This window comes from Sardina pilchardus, chromosome 19, assembly GCF_963854185.1.
Source record: "Sardina pilchardus chromosome 19, fSarPil1.1, whole genome shotgun sequence".
Taxonomy (NCBI): domain Eukaryota; kingdom Metazoa; phylum Chordata; class Actinopteri; order Clupeiformes; family Clupeidae; genus Sardina; species Sardina pilchardus.
In genome coordinates this window covers 31,134,721-31,156,329 of record NC_085012.1, presented here as the reverse complement: position 1 = coordinate 31,156,329, position 21,609 = coordinate 31,134,721, and the positions used below count along the sequence as shown (strand labels likewise).

The window sequence follows — 21,609 nt, the reverse complement described above, 5'->3', positions numbered from 1 at the left end:
TTGATCTCACCTTAGGCGTACATACTTTCCTAATTCCTACGTTACTCAGACTTTTGTTAAATCGTCAGGGCCCGGTTGCACAAACACCAAAACCAAAGATTGATGATATGAACCAAATATTCTGGAACAGATGGATTTACAGCATTGAACGTGATAGGCTATTAGGCTACTGCTGCGACTTCCACCGTTTCCTTTCCAGAGATTGCTGCGCGTTCACAACGCAATGAACGCATGCAGTCTACATTGAAGTGAAACGTGCAGAACGTTGTCCAAAACAATACAATAACATTGTGTGTTGATATCTAATACAATATACACATCTGTAGACATGAAGTGGCAACTAAAGCCATTATCAGTCATGAAAACTGTGGCGGCTGCATTAAGGTTTTGGCTGAGCCAGCTAGCCAGCCAACAACTTCATCAGCCAGCCGTTCTCAAAGCAAATGGCTTCGGGGTCTATACATAACACTATCCATTGCAGCCTATTTGAAACCGATCATCCCCCCTCCCCCATACACTCGTCTAGGCTAGGCTACAGACATCACCGAGGACAATTAACTGCCTCCCCACCCCCACCCCATCTATCTGTCCCTGCCTACTAGTCTGTAGGCTGACTGTTTAGGCAACTCGTGGAAGAATGCGCAATGTTTCATCGCATATTTGCGCGTTTCAGAATGTTCGAATTCGCCAGCGTGCGTGTAGTTACAGTATGTGAATAGAAAATAATAGAATATAGCCTACTTTATTGTTGCCTTGTTCAAAAGGACTTCCGTCATGAATAGATTGGGAATCGAACCAACACCCCTTGGGTCCTCATGCCGAAGCTCTAACCAGTGAGCTACAGCCTTGCTTATCAATCTTGTGAAAATGTGTGTCTCAATGCTGAATCTCGAATTCACATAGAAGTTAGCTTCAATTGTAGAAACAATAGGCCTATAGCTTTTTTTCAGCAGACATCACAAACATAGCCTACACATTCGCAAAACGGAGAATATCATTCACTCATTATTTTAAATTATGCTACTTCTCACGCCTATGCCTGCTCAGCATGGCTCTCTCTATCTCCCTCCCTCCGAGGTAGCTAGCCTAGACCCTATAAGATGCTTCTCCCTAAATGAATGAAAGTTGTTTTAGAAAGTAGCCACGGTAGCCTGTAAAATGCGGCATGAAATCCTGGCTACTGTGTAATTGAAACCAGACTGTTAGGCTCTTTGTTCCAGGTGACTAGGTCCGATCATTTTCGGCGGCGCGAACATATAGGCTACCTATTAAATTAATAGAAGTGCATTTGGGGAGTGAATTAGAACTAGCCACATTCACTTTTAGAGCATTTTAGTTGAAAGTCAAGTTTGCTTAAGGTTTGTTCAAGAACTCTTCCAAAGTTTTTACCTCAAACAACACAAATCAACACAAATACATGAACAGATAACTCAAACGTGCTGTATGTCATAATGAAACAAACAACCACAGATTATCAACAACACGGTCTGACACGAATGACACATGGCTTAGTGCAAACTGAATTTATGACCAAACGATTTCATTCGTGCACAAAGCGCCATCTAGCGATCATTATGTGTAAGTAAAAGCCTCCCAGTCTAAGGACTCAGCGGTCATTTGACCGCCTCGCCGCGCTTTAAGTAGTTCACAACAGCACGGCGCTTCTAGTAGGTCGTCAAAGCGGTCAAATGACCGGGGCGCGGCGCTTCTAGGTATAAGTGGGTCAGAACGGCGCGGCGCTTCTAGTGTTAAGGAGATAAAAGAATAAAATATCAAGAAGGAAAAAAGGAGAAGACGGGGAAAAAAAGAAAAAGATAAGAAAAACAACAACAAATCAAAAGAAAGAAAGAAAGAAATGCAGGCAATTTCCAGTTTAAGGAACATAAATATGATAGCAACGGCAATGGCCCTCATTTATGAGACGTGTGTACGACCAAAAACAGGCCTAAAACAGGCGTACGCTTGTTTCCACGCAAAGTATGGCATTTATCAATGTGAACGTGATCGGTGCTACAGTATACAGTATTTCACGTCTAGTCTGAACTCGCGTACGCAAGTTTTTCAGGCGGCATAGCACAATACAGAAGTAAATCGTCGGTGGATTAGAAAGTTGATGAGTTAAATGTATGGACTATCTCGGACATAACACCTTTCCTGTACATGTGCAGCCTATTTGCGGTAATGAAGCATATTCTATTGACACATTTGATGGATAGCCATATAGGAGATGATTGCTTTCTCTTTGCCAAACGCAACATTCATGAATTGTATATATATTTATTTTATTTTTTTTTAAATGTATTTTTTGGCCTTTTTGCCTTTATTTTTACAGGACAGTGAAGAGTAGACAGGAAGCAAGCGGGAGAGAGAGATGGGGTGGGATCGGGACATGACCGCAGGTCGGATTCGAACCTGGGTCCCCGTGGGCACTCGGACCCGTACATGGTACGGGCGCTGTAGCCTGCTGCGCCACAGCGCCCCCCATGAATTATATATTTTAAATAATTTTCAAAGGGCTAATTTCAGTGTCGTATGGTTTTGTAATGAATGTATTTATAGATTGATGCGTTCTCTCTGCGAAAATAAAGTCTGTTGCGCTTAAATCGCTCTAGTTTCCCGCCTTCCTTGATGACAGCTTCTAGCTGTCAAAATTAACAAGGTTCAGCTGGACGTCACTGTGGCTCGAGATCACTAATGATCTCTTTTGGACGTATAATGCACCTTCATGTCGTAAATTCTAGGGGCGAGGTCATTAAAACGAGCATAATATTGGGGCGTGATATTTAAATCACGCTTGCTTCCAGCCGCCACATTTATCAACACACGGTTATTCTTACGCTGGAATTGGAGTGATTCGAAAGTTTGATGAATCACATGTGAGCCCCGTCGTAAGATTATTTCTGCGCTCAGATGTACGCTGGTTTCTACGCTTGGTTGATAAATGAGGGCCAATATGAGCAACCATCAACCACTTGCATACCATTCATGTGAGCTCGTGTAACTATATTGTGTGGCGCAGTAATATCCTCACTCCAAAGTGAAACTGAAAGTGCAAGAGTGATGATATTACTGCGCCGAGTCGAAGTGCTCCCAATTGTTATTCCGCCACACAACATAGTTATCCCTCTTACCTGCTTAGAAATGCACCACATTTTATTTTGTCACACCATACTTGGTCGTGTGACTACTCGTGTTACTGTATTTTAATAGGGAAAACATGGAGATGTTTGGTAGTTTCTAAATTTATCTCTGTTTGGATCCTAATGAATGAACTGGGCTAGCTAAGTGCTATCAAAGTAGCGCTGTGTGCAAGAGCCAGTGAGTGCACGTATTAAAACGTGAGAGTTATGTATCAACTCGTCTTAGTTAAGGGAATAACATAGTTGAATATGGTGAAGTGTTCCTTTAAGGCTCCTCTAGTGCCTCCCTGATGGAAGGAGGTTAAAAAGTATCTGGTGTGAAGGATAATGCCGTAAGCTTACTGCAGACATTTTGTGTGCTGAAGGTCAGTGATGGCGGGAAATATTACAAGAAATATGTGATGTGTGCCTTGCAGAAATTAAGGTCATTTTTTATTTAGTGATTTAAAATTACCATTCTGTGCTCCATATCTGTGACATGAGCTGACCTGACTTGACCAGAGTTTAGCGTTAGCCTGTGCAGATGATGATGCTCTTTTTGCTGAAGTAAATTATTTGTTATAGATCTCAAAACCAGATTATAAACATGCTTAGCCATAGATCAGGGCTATTCAATTAGTTTGTAATAGGGGCCAGTTCATGAAAAGTAGCACAACTGAGGGGCCGGAGAAATACCGCTTGAAATATGAGTAATCACGTACAAATGATACAATAAACTACAACAGCACCAATATGGGTGTTCAAATGTTGCATTTTGTAAATGCATAATATCGTTTTTGTTGGTTATTTGTGTTTTGGGAATATTTCTGCCACAAGCCCAGCCTACCACAGTGGTTGGCCAACATTGGGAAGGTGACACTGGATCTATATTGCTAATTTGTTGCATTTTGTAAAAGCATAATAAAGTTTTTTTGGTGGTTATTTGTTCTATTTGTGTTTTGGGAATATTTCTGCCACAGGCCCAGACTACCACAGTGGTAAGTCAACATTGGGAAGGTGACACTGGATCTATATTGCCAATATGTTGCATTTTGTAAAATAATAATCTAGTTTTTTTTGGTGGTTATTTTGTTGTATTTGTGTTTTGGGAATATTTCTGCCACATGCCCAGACTACCACAGTGGTAGGCATTGGGAAGGTGACACTGGATCTACAGTACATTGCTGGCTAATATGAAATCTTTGATAACATTAACAGCAATGGAATCTGAGCTTTGCGCAGTAACTGCTAAGTCCATACAATTTCCAATGGGTACAAACAGGTTTCAAACGGTGCTCAAAAGAAATAAATGTGCGTAATCGGTCGCATATTTAACTCTTCTCAACTCTTACGTGTACATTTAACGTTCCCACCATTTAAATTGGATGAACGTGTTCACAAATCAATGTTACTTACAGTGGACTTGACATCAAGGCGATGGATGTGTATTAGTTTCACAGATTCACACTGAAACTATTTGCGTGGTCAAACCCGTTAAAATGTTATATACTCCAACGTAGTGGCAATTTACCTTGAAACTAAGCTAAAATGGAACTTATGTTCAACTCGCTCTAAACATTACGTGCAATTGGCTGAGGCGCAGTGGCTGCAGGACTTCCGAGCGAGTGAGCGCTTGAAACAGAACTGATGCCACCAAAGTTAAACTTTTAAACCGACGCCTATTTGCCTCAATAGCTACATTACGAGTGGCGAATGTTTTCGCGAGTATATGCTTGGACTGGAGAGGCACACTACCGGTGAGATTTCATGCACCAAAATGCTTCATGCTTTGAGGAAAACAACTTAGATTTGGCGCACGTCAACATGTTGGTGACGCTGCGTAAAAACGAAGCAAGGCACAAGTAACGTCTTTGCATAATACCCAGTAACACAGTAGCCTACAACTGCAACGCACCACACAGAACATTATTTATAGGCGCTACTCGCAGTGTAGCCTATCGCTGTACCTCCATTATTGTGTTTTCCACCAGGTATGTACGTCTCTACCGAATATAAGGATTTGCTTATATAACATCAGCCAACACTTCAAGGGCCACTACAAAGTATCTCGGGGGCCGGATCCGGCCCGCGGGCCGCTAATTGAAGAGCCCTGCCATAGATAAACACTGATACCATTGGATTATGAACAGACTATGCCATAGAAACACATAAAAACATGGGGATAGTCGAGCTAAATGAAGTTATTATTTTGCTTTCACTTTGTCTGTTTTACAACCTACAAGGATGTAGTTGGTATCAATTGATTGTTGAAAGTGTGGGGCACATCTAAAACCCAGTTAACGCCTGATTGGCCCTTCAACAAATACCACGTTCCTCTGTTGTACAATGTTCTGCCTCTACATGGACCCTGTTCTTAGCCATCTGTGGTGATATATTTCTTATAACAATGCAGTTTTGCCTCTCAGTGTTACAAGCATCTGTGTGTGCATTTCTTTTTCCCCAGTACAGCTAAAATGTTCCTGACTCGTTCTCTGGAGATGCGGCAGCGTGTACTAGGGCCAGAGCACCCAGACTGTGCCCAGTCACTCAACAACCTAGCAGCACTGCACTGCGAATGCCATGAATATGAAAGTGCAGAGGACCTTTATGAGCAGGCCCTGGATATCCGCAAGCGGGCCCTTGCTCCAGACCATCCCTCCCTGGCCTACACTATTAAGCATCTTGCCATACTATACAAACGAAGGGTAAGTGGGGAAGTGGGTTGAATATACAATATAGTTACTGATTGCATGAACTGTCTAATTAAGCAGTAGAGCAGGGCTCTTCAATTAGCGGCCCGCGGGCCGGATCCGGCCCCCGAGATACTTTGTAGTGGCCCTTGAAGTGTTGGCTGATGTTATATAAGCAAATCCTTATATTCGGTAGAGACGTACATACCTGGTGGAAAACACAATAATGGAGGTACAGCGATAGGCTACACTGCGAGTAGCGCCTATAAATAATGTTCTGTGTGGTGCGTTGCAGTTGTAGGCTACTGTGTTACTGGGTATTATGCAAAGACGTTACTTGTGCCTTGCTTCGTTTTTACGCAGCGTCACCAACATGTTGACGTGCGCCAAATCTAAGTTGTTTTCCTCAAAGCATGAAGCATTTTGGTGCATGAAATCTCACCGGTAGTGTGCCTCTCCAGTCCAAGCATATACTCGCGAAAACATTCGCCACTCGTAATGTAGCTATTGAGGCAAATAGGCGTCGGTTTAAAAGTTTAACTTTGGTGGCATCAGTTCTGTTTCAAGCGCTCACTCGCTCGGAAGTCCTGCAGCCACTGCGCCTCAGCCAATTGCACGTAATGTTTAGAGCGAGTTGAACATAAGTTCCATTTTAGCTTAGTTTCAAGGTAAATTGCCACTACGTTGGAGTATATAACATTTTAACGGGTTTGACCACGCAAATAGTTTCAGTGTGAATCTGTGAAACTAATACACATCCATCGCCTTGATGTCAAGTCCACTGTAAGTAACATTGATTTGTGAACACGTTCATCCAATTTAAATGGTGGGAACGTTAAATGTACACGTAAGAGTTGAGAAGAGTTAAATATGCGACCGATTACGCACATTTATTTCTTTTGAGCACCGTTTGAAACCTGTTTGTACCCATTGGAAATTGTATGGACTTAGCAGTTACTGCGCAAAGCTCAGATTCCATTGCTGTTAATGTTATCAAAGATTTCATATTAGCCAGCAATGTACTGTAGATCCAGTGTCACCTTCCCAATGCCTACCACTGTGGTAGTCTGGGCATGTGGCAGAAATATTCCCAAAACACAAATACAACAAAATAACCACCAAAAAAAACTAGATTATTATTTTACAAAATGCAACATATTGGCAATATAGATCCAGTGTCACCTTCCCAATGTTGACTTACCACTGTGGTAGTCTGGGCCTGTGGCAGAAATATTCCCAAAACACAAATAGAACAAATAACCACCAAAAAAACTTTATTATGCTTTTACAAAATGCAACAAATTAGCAATATAGATCCAGTGTCACCTTCCCAATGTTGGCCAACCACTGTGGTAGGCTGGGCTTGTGGCAGAAATATTCCCAAAACACAAATAACCAACAAAAACGATATTATGCATTTACAAAATGCAACATTTGAACACCCATATTGGTGCTGTTGTAGTTTATTGTATCATTTGTACGTGATTACTCATATTTCAAGCGGTATTTCTCCGGCCCCTCAGTTGTGCTACTTTTCATGAACTGGCCCCTATTACAAACTAATTGAATAGCCCTGCAGTAGAGTAATGTGTATCTGGTCATACTGTTTAGTTCCACAATTATACATTGCAGAATACTGCATCTTCCTTTGAAGTGAAATGACTGTTCAGTTGAGTTCACTCTGTTAACCAAGTAAGGGATAATGGACGACACGCCATTCGATTATACAAAGTTAACCCTTATGTTATCCTCAAATCTTACTGACGTTCGTTATCCTTGGGGTCGATTTGATTATTGTAATTACATTGCATGTGAATGCAATGTACTGTTATCCCTATTCTTCTTAATATAGTTATTATTCTTCCTCCGACCAAAATCCACGGTTTATAACGCTAAAACCACGAAGCCGTTTGACGTCATTCAAACACTCCTACAAAGGTCTTGTAACGGAGATTTGTCCAATGTATTTTTCACATTTGTGAACTTTATACTTGTAGAGATATTTACGATAAAAGATTTTAAAATTCCCATAGTGTTAACATTGAGACGCGTTGGCGGCAAAGATTAATTGTTACGTCAGTGCTCAGCTGTCAGTAATCAAGGATCTTTGGTCTAACGTTGAAGTATGCCTACCATGCCACAGCTGCGCTAAACCTGAATGTTATCGGCTTGTCCTAGGCTAACCGGTTAGCTCTGGGTAACGTTATAGCCTGCTGTATTTAGCTAACGACAATCAAACAGATTGCCCAGCTCACGTTTTAATTAAGTCCAACCTGATAAGCACGCCAGTTGCACATTTAAGCATTCTTCTGTCGTTTCTACAGTAGGCTACAAGCTCATTTCTAATAGCTTACATCTGTGAAAACATTAGGCTACAGCACTAGAAGCAATCTGACGCTGAAATACAGTCCACCACTGCCGTGAAACCTGAACGTCTAGGTGGTAGTGTCATATTGTCTTTTTAACTAATACAATGCTTACAGCAACCTGTTTGCATTTACATGCAATGGTAATTCCTTCCATGGAATTACATTTTCTAGTTCATATTGTTACCCAGTTTTTTTCTGGCAGGTACTTGACAAGAGTGTAATAACCACCATCAAAAGCCCTACAAAACAATCCCACCCCCCACACCCCTTTATGAACCCTGGAACCCTGGCTGGCAATATTGCCCATCTAGTGTCAGCAGCCCAAAGGCTTCACTTTTTTACTTTTTCAGTCCTGACAAAATAACTTATATGTCATATGTACTTGTATAATAATGATAATAACTGCACGTTCTCATACTATTACAATAATACTATCCATAATGTGTAAAATGTTAATTTACCTTATGTTTCATAAAGATGGGGTCAAATTAGAATAGAATATACTTTTATTATCCCAAAGGAAATTTGTCTTGGACTGCATTACTGCTACCATGCTGTTAACAAACATACACATACAGTATGACCTTTAAGTACATATACGCGTACCTGCACATACTATGCACATACTGTATATATCTACACATAACATACATAAAAAATCGACCCCAAGAACACCAATGTAACAAATATTTGAACAGGACATTGTAAATATATTATTGTACAAATTTCATGCGTACACCCTTCAAATGAGGAACCATATATTTTATGATGTTAAACATTGCTTGGGGTCAAATTAATCCATAGACAACTTGAGGGTTAATGCCCGTTCTAGATGGTAAAACGCCATCCAACTAGCTAAAATCCATCTCCGTCATATGCTACAATGTCACTATGTTCTGTGCGTCCGATTTTACAGCTTGGATGCAACGTGACCGTTCACTTAAACTTCACAACAAGTTTCGCAAATTAATATTCAAGTGTGATACGGCCAACAAATTGGAACTGCTTCATACTGTAGGTGTGCAAATAACATACGGTTAATGCACAAGATAAAGCTCACAGAACACCAACCTTGTTGGCTACAAAACACCCATTATGTGGTGCCATGTGGAGGTCAATCATTTTAAATCCAAAAACATGGTTTTAAACACAGGAGTTCCCCAGTGTCTTAACCCTTATTTTATTCTCAATCTACAGAAACATCATGCACCCCTATTAAAAATATATAATTTATGAATGTTGTGTTTGCCAAAGATAAAGTGATCATCTATATGGATATCCTAAGCCATCAAATGTGTCAACATAATTGTATACATTACAGTAAATAGGCTACACATGTGCAGGAAAAGTGTCAACTTCCTAATCCAGCGCCGATCTACTGCTGCAAGGTGCTATGCCGCCTGAAAAACTTGTGTACACGAGTACGCAATGCTTTGCGTGGAAATAAGTCTATGCCTGTTGTAGGCCTGTTTTAGGTCGTACGTACGTTTCACAAATGAGGGCCATTAAGAGGAGTAGAATAGCTATCACCCATTTCAAGTCATGCCATCAGAAAATGTTCAGACACGTCTGATGTTTGTGTCATTTACACAGAGGTTAGCAAGCTAAATTAGTTGACCACAAAAACAAACTTGCTTACAGATTATATATACTAACAGGTTTTTAAATAATTCCCTAGCCCCCACTATGCCACAATGTTGACGCTGATGAGAAAGCATATTACTGTCAAATAACATGATTTTAGGACTACAAATTAAGATAAACTATAACTACAACCAATGTAAAAACATATATTACATATTTATCCAGCTGTGTGATTTCCAGTCGAGATAAACGTCAACAAAGTGGGGTCCGACTGTCCACGTCAAATGTATCGACTGAAGTGACAGTTTTTTTCATGACTCCATGTATTCAAAACATGTTGCGCCATAAACCCCTAAACCAATCATATGAAATTGAAGCTTATGTTGTCAACATTACAGGGGAGATTTCAGTCATTGGACAGCTGAGATTTTAGACAATTGGTCATCGTTAAAATTTTAATGAAAGTAGAACTGGCCAATGATTTCAGAGAAGTCGCGTAATCTTTAACTAGCAAACAAGCAGTAAAGCTAAAAACCAGGTGTACACTAATTCTGTGTGTAAAACAACTGCTACAACAAAATGATCTGATGTTCCATGACTTTGCCCCAAAAATGATAAAAATACCCTGACTATCCATGGCTCTGTTCCAAACGGAAGGCAGGCCTACTGCCTCGCTCCCTAAATAGAGAGCTCTCTCACTTACCGGTGTCACGTCATCCGTAGAAAATTTCCTTGGTCGCCGCTCTTTCTCGCTCCCATTGACATTGAACATTTGTAAACAAAACGTCAATTATGTGCTTAAACAAACACCGCTGATGCTAGATGGCAGCATGACACAGCAAGTAAAGTGCGCTGTGTCATGTCTAGTGGTTATGGAATATTTAACACCCATTATTATGATTGTAAAAGCTGCGCCCTTGACAATTGGCAAAAAGTTGTTTGGGTGGTTCATGTAATAAATTTTGTTTTTCTTTTCATACTTCGTTTCCCCCATTTTGATCATTACAAACAGACCAGGACGTTTTTAACTTTCATGTCCTCAATCGAGGACATCGGGATTGAACGGAGCTGCTTCTCTCCACATGAGTATGACCCTCACACACAACTAAAATGTACAAATAAACACTAATCTTAACCAAATTAATAACAGGTCTGTTCAATAAAACCAAACTGTTTTCTGAATAGTTGAATTGGTAACACTTTACATTACAGAACGGTAATAAGTGGGTGTGTAATTACCATACAACAACAATGCAAATAACTTGGGTAAAATAACATGGTAATAAATGCTGTAAATATGTACTTACCAAAGCAATAAATATTTAGGATTTATTTATTGTGACATAATATTTCTGTAATTATACCAACATGATGGTGCTATGAAGGACTAAATTACATAGTAACGTTTAAGTGTTATGGCACAATTGCACAATGGTCAAAGTTTTTGTGGTAGTTAGTTTGATAGTAAAATGTGACCTGTTATCTGTTATTATGATGAAATAAATAAGGTAATTTCACAATAACTATATGGTATCAGGGCTGTAAAATACTGTATTATCTTTTCGAAAGGATTTCAACAACTCCCCACCGTACAGAAAACCTTTCGAAAAGACAAAACAGTATTTTAACAGATAACAGGTCACATATTATGTCACAATAAGTAAATCCTAAATATTTGCTGTAAACCTATGGTTGTGTGTCATCATGGGCCATGGATCCCAAAGGAAAAAAGAGAAAGATAGCCGATGAGAAAAGAGGATTTAAGGCAGAATGGACCGAATCTTGCTTTCATTGCCAATGCGGAAGGATTGCTTGCATGTTTGCTTCGTAATGAGAAATTGTTGAACAACAAAAAGAGTAATTTAAAGACATTTTCACGGAAGGCATACATTTGCAGCCGACTACCCAGTTGGGACTGAAGCCGCTTTCAGACAGACGTGTATTTCCGCAATGTTCACAGACTAAATACAGTAGGCCTAGGTTTTTTATCGTTGTGCTGTTTGAATGCATATGTCTGCATATCTACTACTGGAACTTTTCCTGCTGCCGACCTAGTCATATCTCCGTAATGTTGCCACCACAGCTGCCATGTGAATGTAATCGCGGAAATTCTACATTAGATGTGAACAACAGGTGGCCGTATAGATTTCACATATGCTTCATGTCTGTCGAATGGTATGTATAATACCATTCGATAGCTGCAAATGATCAGACTTGAGAAGCATGCGTCGCATCGGCAACTTCGCTGCTCAGTAACCTAATTTTCTTGTTGAGGAGGCCAGCAGTTCGAGAAAAGCTGCAGATCATAGACAGAGAAAGCATATGCTCTGAGAACAGAACACAGCTGCTTGTCAAGAGTAGCCAAAGGTATGTCTACGCAGAAACAACAAGTGTCTTGGTGCGCTCGATTTGATTCAGCCCGCGCATCACTGACTGAGAGATAATAAAGCGTGCAAAACCGTTCACGGATGGTGATTACATGAAGTTAAACTTAAAGCACCAAATATCATACAGCGGAATAGTAACGTGGTGTGTCATTCTCTCCAGGATGCGCTGCAGGTAGAAATATTTAATCATGAATGCTCATTAAGCTATGTATTGGTAGCCTATTTAGTCATTTTGATAGTACACTTACAGCTTGTATTGCCTTCAATATTATTTAAGGCTTTTAATTTTTTGCAGATTTGTTTATTGTTTTTTTGGTCCAATATGGCTCTTTGAACCATTTTGGTGTTGCCGACCCCTGGTATAACCAGATAGTAGATAGTTTATTTCTCATCTACTTTGTACAAATCCTAGCTAAATAACGTCACACAAATGACATTTCAACAGATTCAGCAGTCATTTACCGATATCGGCAGCCATGTTTATTTAGTTTTCACAGCTGTTTCAGACAGAGTTCAGGATTTTGGGTAGAAGGCAAGTGTACATCCAAGCTGCCTTCAGAATTTACCATTATTCAGGAAATCTAATATCTTAGATTAGGTAGCAAAGGTAGCAAAAATAGTTTTTTCGGTTTTGAACTGCACTTGCTGCCTTGCTCTCTAGTATCTTTTTCCTGTTTCGAACAGAGCCCATGTCTGGAATATCCAAAATTCCGTGATATTCCAAAAATTGTGGGAACCCTGCCTAAACAATAATTCTAAAACGGATAGTTATAGGCCTTGATTATTATTGGCTGAATTTCTTTCGATGCTGTTGTAAAATCCAACAAAAAAACATACACCTTGACCGCATTCAGATAAAGGAAATATATTTCTTGGGATAAGAATGATTACCTATGAATACATTGCTGTGTCTTTGTTTCATGAAATCTTGTCAGAAACTGTATATGTTTAAGTAATAAGCCCAGAGAGACTGTGGTTTATAATCGAATAATCGAAGCGCTCAGGGGCGTTGTTAGTCACGACGCGAAGTGGACACCTCTTTGAGAAGTCCACTGTTTTATTTATTCAGTTGTTTTATTTATTCACTCTGTTGCAGGAATGCTCTGTTTATGTGTCAAATGTCTGGTTTTGTCTGTGCATGTTGAGCCATGCTGAAGATGACTTTCTGTTATGACAGACTATAAAGGCTACCAAGACAAAAACAGCCCTTTTTAAGATGGCTGCTAAGATGAGTGATTGGACATTGATTCAGATCGATGATGTCATATGGGGTTGACTTCCTATTGGTTTACCTATCATGTTCTCCTTCAGAGAACCAAAGTTATATTCATTACCACACATTTTGGTAATGAGAGGTATGGAACTAATAGGGCCATAGCAACCATCCATTAGAACTAGTAAAAGTAAAGTGGGTTATAATGTAAAAAGTACATTACACCGTATGTATGACTTGAATTCGATTTTTCCATGGTAGGGTAAGCTGGAGAAAGCGGTTCCTCTATATGAACTGGCACTGGAGATTCGTGAAAAGAGTTTTGGGCTGAAGCACCCCAGTGTGGCCACTGCATTGGTCAACCTGGCAGTCCTTTACTGCCAACTGGTAAGAAGCTGTTCATTGTAAACAAAAGTTTATATTCTTCTTTGAATTAATCTTTTCAATTAGGACCCACCCATTTAGTGGTCTAGGAATCATTAAAAAAAAGGTAAACAACTGTTTTTCGAGAAAAAGCTTGGCATTTGAAATGGTGTTGAAAAGAAAGAGCACCACAGTCAGACACAATTCAGCCAACTCTGTGAACTAGGCATCAATACCTCCCTCTGAACCTACAGTGTACCTGTAGATTCTGGACTTCCTAACCAACAGACCTCAGTCTTTTAGGTTAGATAATCACAGCTCTTTAACACTAGAAGCGCCATACCGTTCTGACCCACTTATACCTAGAAGCGCCGCGCCCCGGTCATTAGACCGCTTTGACGCTACTAGAAGCGCCGTGCTGATGTGAACTACTTAAAGCGAGGCTGAGGCGGTCAAAAGACCGCTGAGTCCTCAGACTGGGACGCTGTTACTTACACATAATGATAGCTAGATGGCGTTTCGTGCACGAATCAAATCATTTGGTCATAAATTCAGTTTGCACTAAGCCCTGTGTCATTCGTGTCAGACCGTGTTGATAGTCTGTGGTTGTTTCATTATGACATAGCCTACAGCACGTTTGAGTTATCTGTTCATTTGTTTGTGTTGATTTGTGTTGTTTGAGGTAAAAACTCTGGAAGAGTTCTTGGTAACACTTTACTTGACAGGTTTGACCTACGCGACATAGTTTGAATGGAGTTTCTACGTTAAGCGGTTGAAGCTGAATTGCATGCATTAGAAGAAGAACTAGAAATGCTATTCCAAGGAATTATCAGTGCATGAAAATGCAAAAATGTATAGATAGATAATGTAAATATGGCTACTAAGGTGTAGCTAGGGTAAAGATGGTGATTGCATAGTTTAAAGAAAGTTGATAGTGTGAAGGTAGACAGTTTAAAGCTGAAGCATTCCAGTTCTAACTTAACTAATGATTTCTATTCATGTTAAAATGTTAACTATGGTAACAATGATAACCAGGTTGATTGGTTAATTTAACTACTGATTTCTTGCAGTTATGGTAAAAATGTTAACTATGTTAACAGTGCTAACCAGGTTGATTAGCTAACTTAAGCCCTATTCGCACGGGATTAGTATTACCTGTGGACCTCTGGTCATTTTCAAATTATCGCCCCTCCTCTGTGTTACTTGCAGCGCATTCGCACGGGATAAGCAAAGTCTGTAAATTACTCTATTTTCACTGACATTACACCCGGATATGTCGTATGCTAACGTCCGAAAACAACGCAGAAAGTAGAAAAGATATACAATTGCAATGGCAATCACTGAGATGCAGATTCGCACGGGATTAGTATTATCACCGGACGTCTGTGTTTGGCGAAATACAGTAGGTAATTTGCGGCGGAATTTTTACTTTACAAATTACAGACATGGCACATTCGCACGGGACTAAGATCTCAGGCATTCTCCGCAATTATCACAAATCACCAAAGGTCCACAGGTAATACTAATCCCGTGCGAATAGGGCTTTAGTTAATGATTACTAGCAGTTATGCTAAAAATGCTAACTATGCTAGCAATGCTAATTATGGTAACGATGCTAACCAGGTTGATTAGCTAACTTAGCTGATGATTTCTAGCAGTAATGTTAAAAATGCTAACAATGCTAACTATGCTAACCATGCTAACTAGCTAGCTTGCTAGTGAGGACTTTTATTTTGAAACATTTGTTGCTAGGGTATCCATGGTGGCCACTATTAGGAAACGAGAAGTTACTGCAGTATAATCATGTTGGTTGCTATGGAAACGGTCATAAACGCTTAATTTTACTGGTTGCTATGTTGGTTGCTAGGTACATGGAGGTTTCATGTAGTTGAATGGAAGCATAGTTGATGATAACTCACAGTTGGAATCGTTGAACAGTTCAATAGATGAGTAGTTTCAATGGTTAAATGATTTAATAGTGTATTATAGAAGTGAGGACTTTTATTTTGAAACAGTTGTGGACAGAGGAAACAGTTAACAGGATATGTAGTTTTCTGAGAGACTGTATGCTTAAAGCCAGAGAAACTGACAGTTGGCTGCAGGTGGCTGACCAGCTGGCGTAAGATTCTAATTGCTGCCGTGATGTCAGAATGAGCAATGCTAAGTCTATGGGGGAAATTGTAATAGTTTTTAACTAACAGTTTAAAAAGTATAAAAGTTACAAAGGTGAAAAGTCATAGCACACATGTCCTAAGTAAGATCTACGTAACACAGTTTGAATGTTTCTACGTTAAACGGTTCAAGCTGAATTGCGTGCGTTAGAAGAAGAAGAATAAAAAGTTGAAGTTGAAGCCTAGGAAGAACAGTACAGTGCATTTTCATGCACTGTAATAAGAAGACTTTGGACGAACAGTATAGTGCATTTTCATGCACTATAATAAGAAGTCTAGGAAGAACAGTACAGTGCATTTTCATGCACTGTACTAATAAGAATACTTTGGAAGAACAGTATAGTGCATTTTCATGCACTATGTAAGGGATAATGTATAGAACGCCGGTCATTATCGGAAAATAATTCCCGACAGGATGAACTGAACCCCGACGCGCAGCGGAGGGGTTTTGCTTCGTCCTGAAGGGAATTATTTTCCGATAATGACCGGCGTTCTATACATTATCGCGCTTATTATACGGCTACTTGCCAAAACGAGAAAAGAAACTCATCTCAATGTGTCTTTAGCAATGACTTGGCTACGGTTTCGTGGCTTCCGCAACAACTAGCGGAGTGAACCCGTTGCCATTGGCAGCGGCCATTATTTCTTCGGAGCGGTCATCTATCAAGAAATAATGACCGGTAGAACGTTGGGAAATCCCATTCATGTCAATGGGGCGTTCTACTTGCATTGTGAAGAGCCGTATAATAAAATAATAAGAAGACTTGGAATAACAGTATCTGCATTTTCATGCACTATAATAATAAGAATACTTTGGAAGAACAGTAGAAGTAGTAGAAGAAGCCTAGGGATAACAGTACAGTGCATTTTCATGCACTATAATAATAAGAACACTTTGGAAGAACAGTAGAAGTAGTAGAAGAAGCCTAGGGATAACAGTACAGTGCATTTTCATGCACTGTAATAAGAAGAAGAAGCCTAGGAAGAACAGTACAGTGCATTTTCATGCACTGTAATAAGTAGACCTGGAATAACAGTACAGTGTATTTGCATGCACTGTAATAATAAGAAGACGACTTTGGAAGAACAGTACAGTGCATTTTCATGCACTATAATAATAAGAACACTTTGGAAGAACAGTAGAAGTAGTAGAAGAAGCCTAGGGATAACAGTACAGTGCATTTTCATGCACTGTAATAAGAAGAAGAAGCCTAGGAAGAACAGTACAGTGCATTTCATGCACTGTAATAAGTAGACTTGGAATAACAGTACAGTGCATTTGCATGCACTGTAATAATAATAAGAAGACATTGGAAGAACAGTACAGTGCATGTTCATGCACTGTAATAAGAAGAAACAGAAGAACTGTAGAGTGCATTTCCATGCACTCTAATTAGAAAAAGAACAAATATTGGTCCTCGGCTGTTCTGCTTCGACCCCTAATAAAGAAAACTTTACAGTGTTCCAAATTATTACTCTCTGCTGCTGAAAAGCATAAAATTGTGCACTACCTTGGGCAAGGTATGAAATCATTGGATATTTCCTGAAAACTTATGCTTGATCATGGTACTGTGAAGAAATCTGTTGCTGATTCATAGCACAGGCAGATTGGTGCAGACAAAGGCATAATAATGAAGGTTTCTGCCAGACAAATTCATAGGATTAAGAGAGCAACTGCTAAAAATGCCATTGCAAAGCAGTAAAAGGTATTTGAAGCTGCTGGTGACTCTGGAGTCCTGCAAACCTCAAGGTACAGGATCCTCAAGAAGTTTGCAAGTGTGCATAAACCTACTATCGGCCACTCCTAACAATGCTCATAAGCAGAAACAGTTGCAGTGGGCTCAGGAATACATGAAGACTAATTTTCAAAGAGGTTTGAGTGCCGTGCAACCCTTTGGTCCAGATGGATGGAGTAATAATGGATGGTTGGTGAATGGCCACCATGTGCCAACAAGGCTGAGACATCAGCAAGGAGGTGGCGGAGTCATGTTTTGGGCCGGAATCATGTTGAGAGAGCTGGTAGACCCCTTTAGGGTCTCTGATGAGTAGAGTTTCTGCCTGACCACTTGTTTCCATGGTACAAAAAGAAGAACTGTGCCTTCCATAGCAAAATCATTTGTATGCATGACAAATGCTGCAAAGAATACCTCTGGGTCATTGGCTGGTATGGGCAGGAAAAGGAGAGAATCTCATGGTGTGGCCCCCATCTTCCCCTGACCTCAACCCTTATGAGAACCTTAGGAGCATCATCAAGCAAAAGATCTATGAGGGCGGGAGGCAGTTCACATCCAAGCAGCAGCTCTGTGAGGCTATTCTGACATTCTGGAAGCTGGGGGAGGCTATTCTATTCTATTAAAGCAAAAATTCACCAAGAACTCACAAGTTCAATGGATGCATGAATTGTTAAATTGATATCAATGAATGGGTCCTATGATAACATGAAACTTGTCCTGTTTTTTATGTTTTTGATTGAAATAATGTTTGATTTAATTTATATCACCTCTGCAATGCTGCAAATAACATTTTTTTTAGCTCTTTACAACCTATAAACTGTCTTGAAACTCTTTTGTGCATAACAATTGGGAACAGTGCATTTTGAGTTTTTTCTTTTTTTTTTTTAAATACTGCTATCATTGGGAGATTTATTCAATAAAATTTGAATTATTCTCTAACGGTTGATGACTCTAAAATTAGACTGACTGGCTTTTGCATCAATTATTTAGGAAAATCTGAGAAAAATGTGATTTGCATAATAATTTGGAACGCAGTGTAGAAGAACTATACTGTGCTTTGCTTAAACAAGCACACTAATAATATTCCAATTATAATGCTTTGTGTGTTGAGTCAACTTCGGTTGTTTGATCCTTAATGTTTCTTTGTTGATCTCAATGCAGAAAAAGCACAATGAAGCACTGCCCCTATATGAGCAAGCCCTAAGAGTGTATGAGGATAGTCTGGGGATTTCCCACCCTCGTGTTGGAGAAACATTGAAAAACCTTGCAGTGCTCAGGTATGTGTTTTCTCATAGAAATATGAGCCGCATAGGAGACCCTATGGCACAAAGAAGTACTGTATTGTATTGAATCATATAATCAAGAGTAAACAATTTGATTAATATGAAGAATGCAAAAAAGTAACCGATTTCTTTCTTTCTTTTCACCCTTCCCTCAGCTATGAGAAAGGCGACTTTGAGAAGGCTGCTGAGCTCTATAAGCGTGCAATGGAAATAAAAGATGCAGAACCATCACTGGTCTGTGGCAAAGCTGCATCTGTCCACTCTTTCAACGGTGACACTTTCAGCCTCAGAAGCCCTAGCTTCCACCCTCACACACTCAAGTGACATTTACCTTCGGCCTACAGCCAACTTGAGTCAACAGACTCAAGTGGAATTGTCACTAGCTATAATTTTTATGTAAAACTATATTTATCTTCTGTCCAGTAATGATGTGAAATATTTGACATTGGGCCCTAATTTCTCAGTGCAAAGTCTATTCAACAAGCAAAATTCTTGTGCATTAACTGCAGGTATTAAATTGGCAAATTGAGGGATGCTGGGGCACAACTGGTTACATTTCCGGATCCACCATTAGTGTAGCCAACGTAGCTAGTGTAGTGGTCATATAGGAGTTGTCAAAGTTGAATTACCATGTCAAGCATAGGAAATGTAAAACATACATACACATATTATTTATTACATGAACGATTTGCAGCTAATGATGAACACTCTCTGCCTATCTTATGTGGCTCCATTAAAAAGGCAGTGAGTCAGTTAAGATGGAAGATTTTCTATGCATATTTTTATAGTCATCTCGGGTCTCATTTTACACTTCATCAGATTTTTCTGACATGATGGCACACCATTCCGTTGAAATACATATGGGTTGTATGCAAACACCTTGTTTCACACCTGCATGCTTGTCTGAAGGGTCATGGGCTGTTTTATGGTTTTGTTGAATTGGTTAGAACTAAGGCCACAGCATGTAATATTACATGCTTTTGTACACATGTGTACTTACAGTAGAATATTTGTCAGTGTTTCATGTATAGTAATATTATGTAATAAATAAAGACTTTATTGAGTGTAAGACATTGTACAATTTCAGTGATTATTTTGATTGGTTTTGCCATTATATGTGACGTTCCACGGCAAAACCAGTCGCTTGTCGCAACAGGCGTTTCTGAGAAAAATGGCCATTTATGTCACTTGTGCTAAAATCGTGGATTTTTTTTTGTAAGTGTTTTGAAACAGTGGGAGGTCTACACTGTACGGCCGTGAATACATTTCGCCGAAAAACTGACCTTTTGTAGTCTAAAAACGTGAGTTTGTTGAGGTGAGAAAGTTAGAGGAAGCAGGAAGTTAGAGGCGTCTCTTTTTGCCCCTCTATTCCAATATTTACGGTAAACGCAGTCATTGACAACCACCAAGCCATCCGCGTGCTATGTCGTTGATACAAGTACCGTAAAACGTGTAATAGCGGCGACCTTACAAAGCGTTCGTGAGTGTTGAGCCGACGGTTAACTTCAGAGGCAGATTTCTCCGTTTTTCTATTGGCATGACAGGATGAACTCAACTCCTTTCAATGTTTATATTTCAGTAATATGACGTTCAATTCATTAGATATAGGTATCGTTTTGAAGGTTGATTATGCCCCTTCCTGAAAACGTAATAACTTTGATTTTGAAAATTTGGACATTGTGACTGATTTCGCCGTGGAAGGTCACATATTATGTGTGTGTTTTTCTGTACATACGGTTTAAAACGTTGCTTTGTCTGTCATTTGCTCTTTCTACATTACAACTTTTTGATAAAGTTGAGGTATTTTGCCTGAGACACAATATCCTGACAGGGAGCATACTATGACAAGAAAATGCTATAGGATGTATGGTAACACTTTACTTGACAGGTTCATTCATAACAGCTGTCATGAACTGCACATTAAGCATTCATGACTGATTCATGAAACATGACTCATCATTCATACCAACACTTTCATGAATGTGGAAGACAAAATTACGAAAACTTGTCAAAATAAAAGTCTAATAACCCAGTAATCCATACACAGGGTATTATGAATCCTCCCCAGCGTTTGTAAATATCTCATGAATATTTTATGAAGTCTACTTCAAATGTCACTTTACTATACTAGTTGTGAAGTATTCATCATACTGGGAAGTGAACTACTGATCCTCTGTGGACCTCTGAATGGTTGGACATTCTTGTTTTATATATCTATACAGTCATTGGTGTAGACAATTATGCATTCTTCAGCGGTTACTATCATAAAATAAATAAACAGACAAACTAAAAACTAAATTCTCCTGGACACTGGACTTCTCCGTTGACTAAGATGTGGCATGATCAGGTTGGCTAAAACAAAAAAAGACAGTGCTGCTTTGCGATTGTTGGACCTTTATTTTGACAAGTTTTTGACGTTTTGTCTTCCACATTCATGAAAGTGTTGGTATGCATGTTGAGTCAAGTTTCATGAAACGGTCATGAATGCTTGATGTGCAGTTCATGACAGCTGTTCTGAATGAACCCGTCAAGTAAAGTGTTACCGGATGTATTGACATATTACCTTACTTCCCAGCAAACACACTAATGTGGCCGCAATGTGATTTTCTGACCAAGGTTTACTTTAGGTTCCAACGTGGCGGCAACCAGAAAAGTGAAAGACATGTCTTAATGGCAACCTTGCAACAACCAAAGCTA

General features: G+C 39.6%; 1 protein-coding gene across 6 annotated transcripts in view; it reads left to right on the top strand.

Annotated features, from left to right (window-relative positions):
- nphp3 (nephronophthisis 3) overlaps positions 1-19,975 on the top strand; it is a 147,001-nt gene extending 127,026 nt beyond the window's left edge. For 5 of the 6 annotated variants that reach the window (XM_062520802.1, XM_062520800.1, XM_062520801.1 and 2 more), the window contains 4 exons: positions 5,584-5,824; positions 13,624-13,749; positions 18,791-18,906; positions 19,068-19,975. In XM_062520802.1, the coding sequence (XP_062376786.1) occupies positions 5,584-5,824; positions 13,624-13,749; positions 18,791-18,906; positions 19,068-19,236 (652 nt within the window). In that variant the 3' untranslated portion in view covers positions 19,237-19,975. Of the gene's footprint in view, positions 1-5,583; positions 5,825-13,623; positions 13,750-18,790; positions 18,907-19,067 lie in introns of those variants that run through there. The other variant, XM_062520804.1, reaches the window with a different exon arrangement.
- Positions 19,976-21,609: the final 1,634 nt, after the last annotated feature.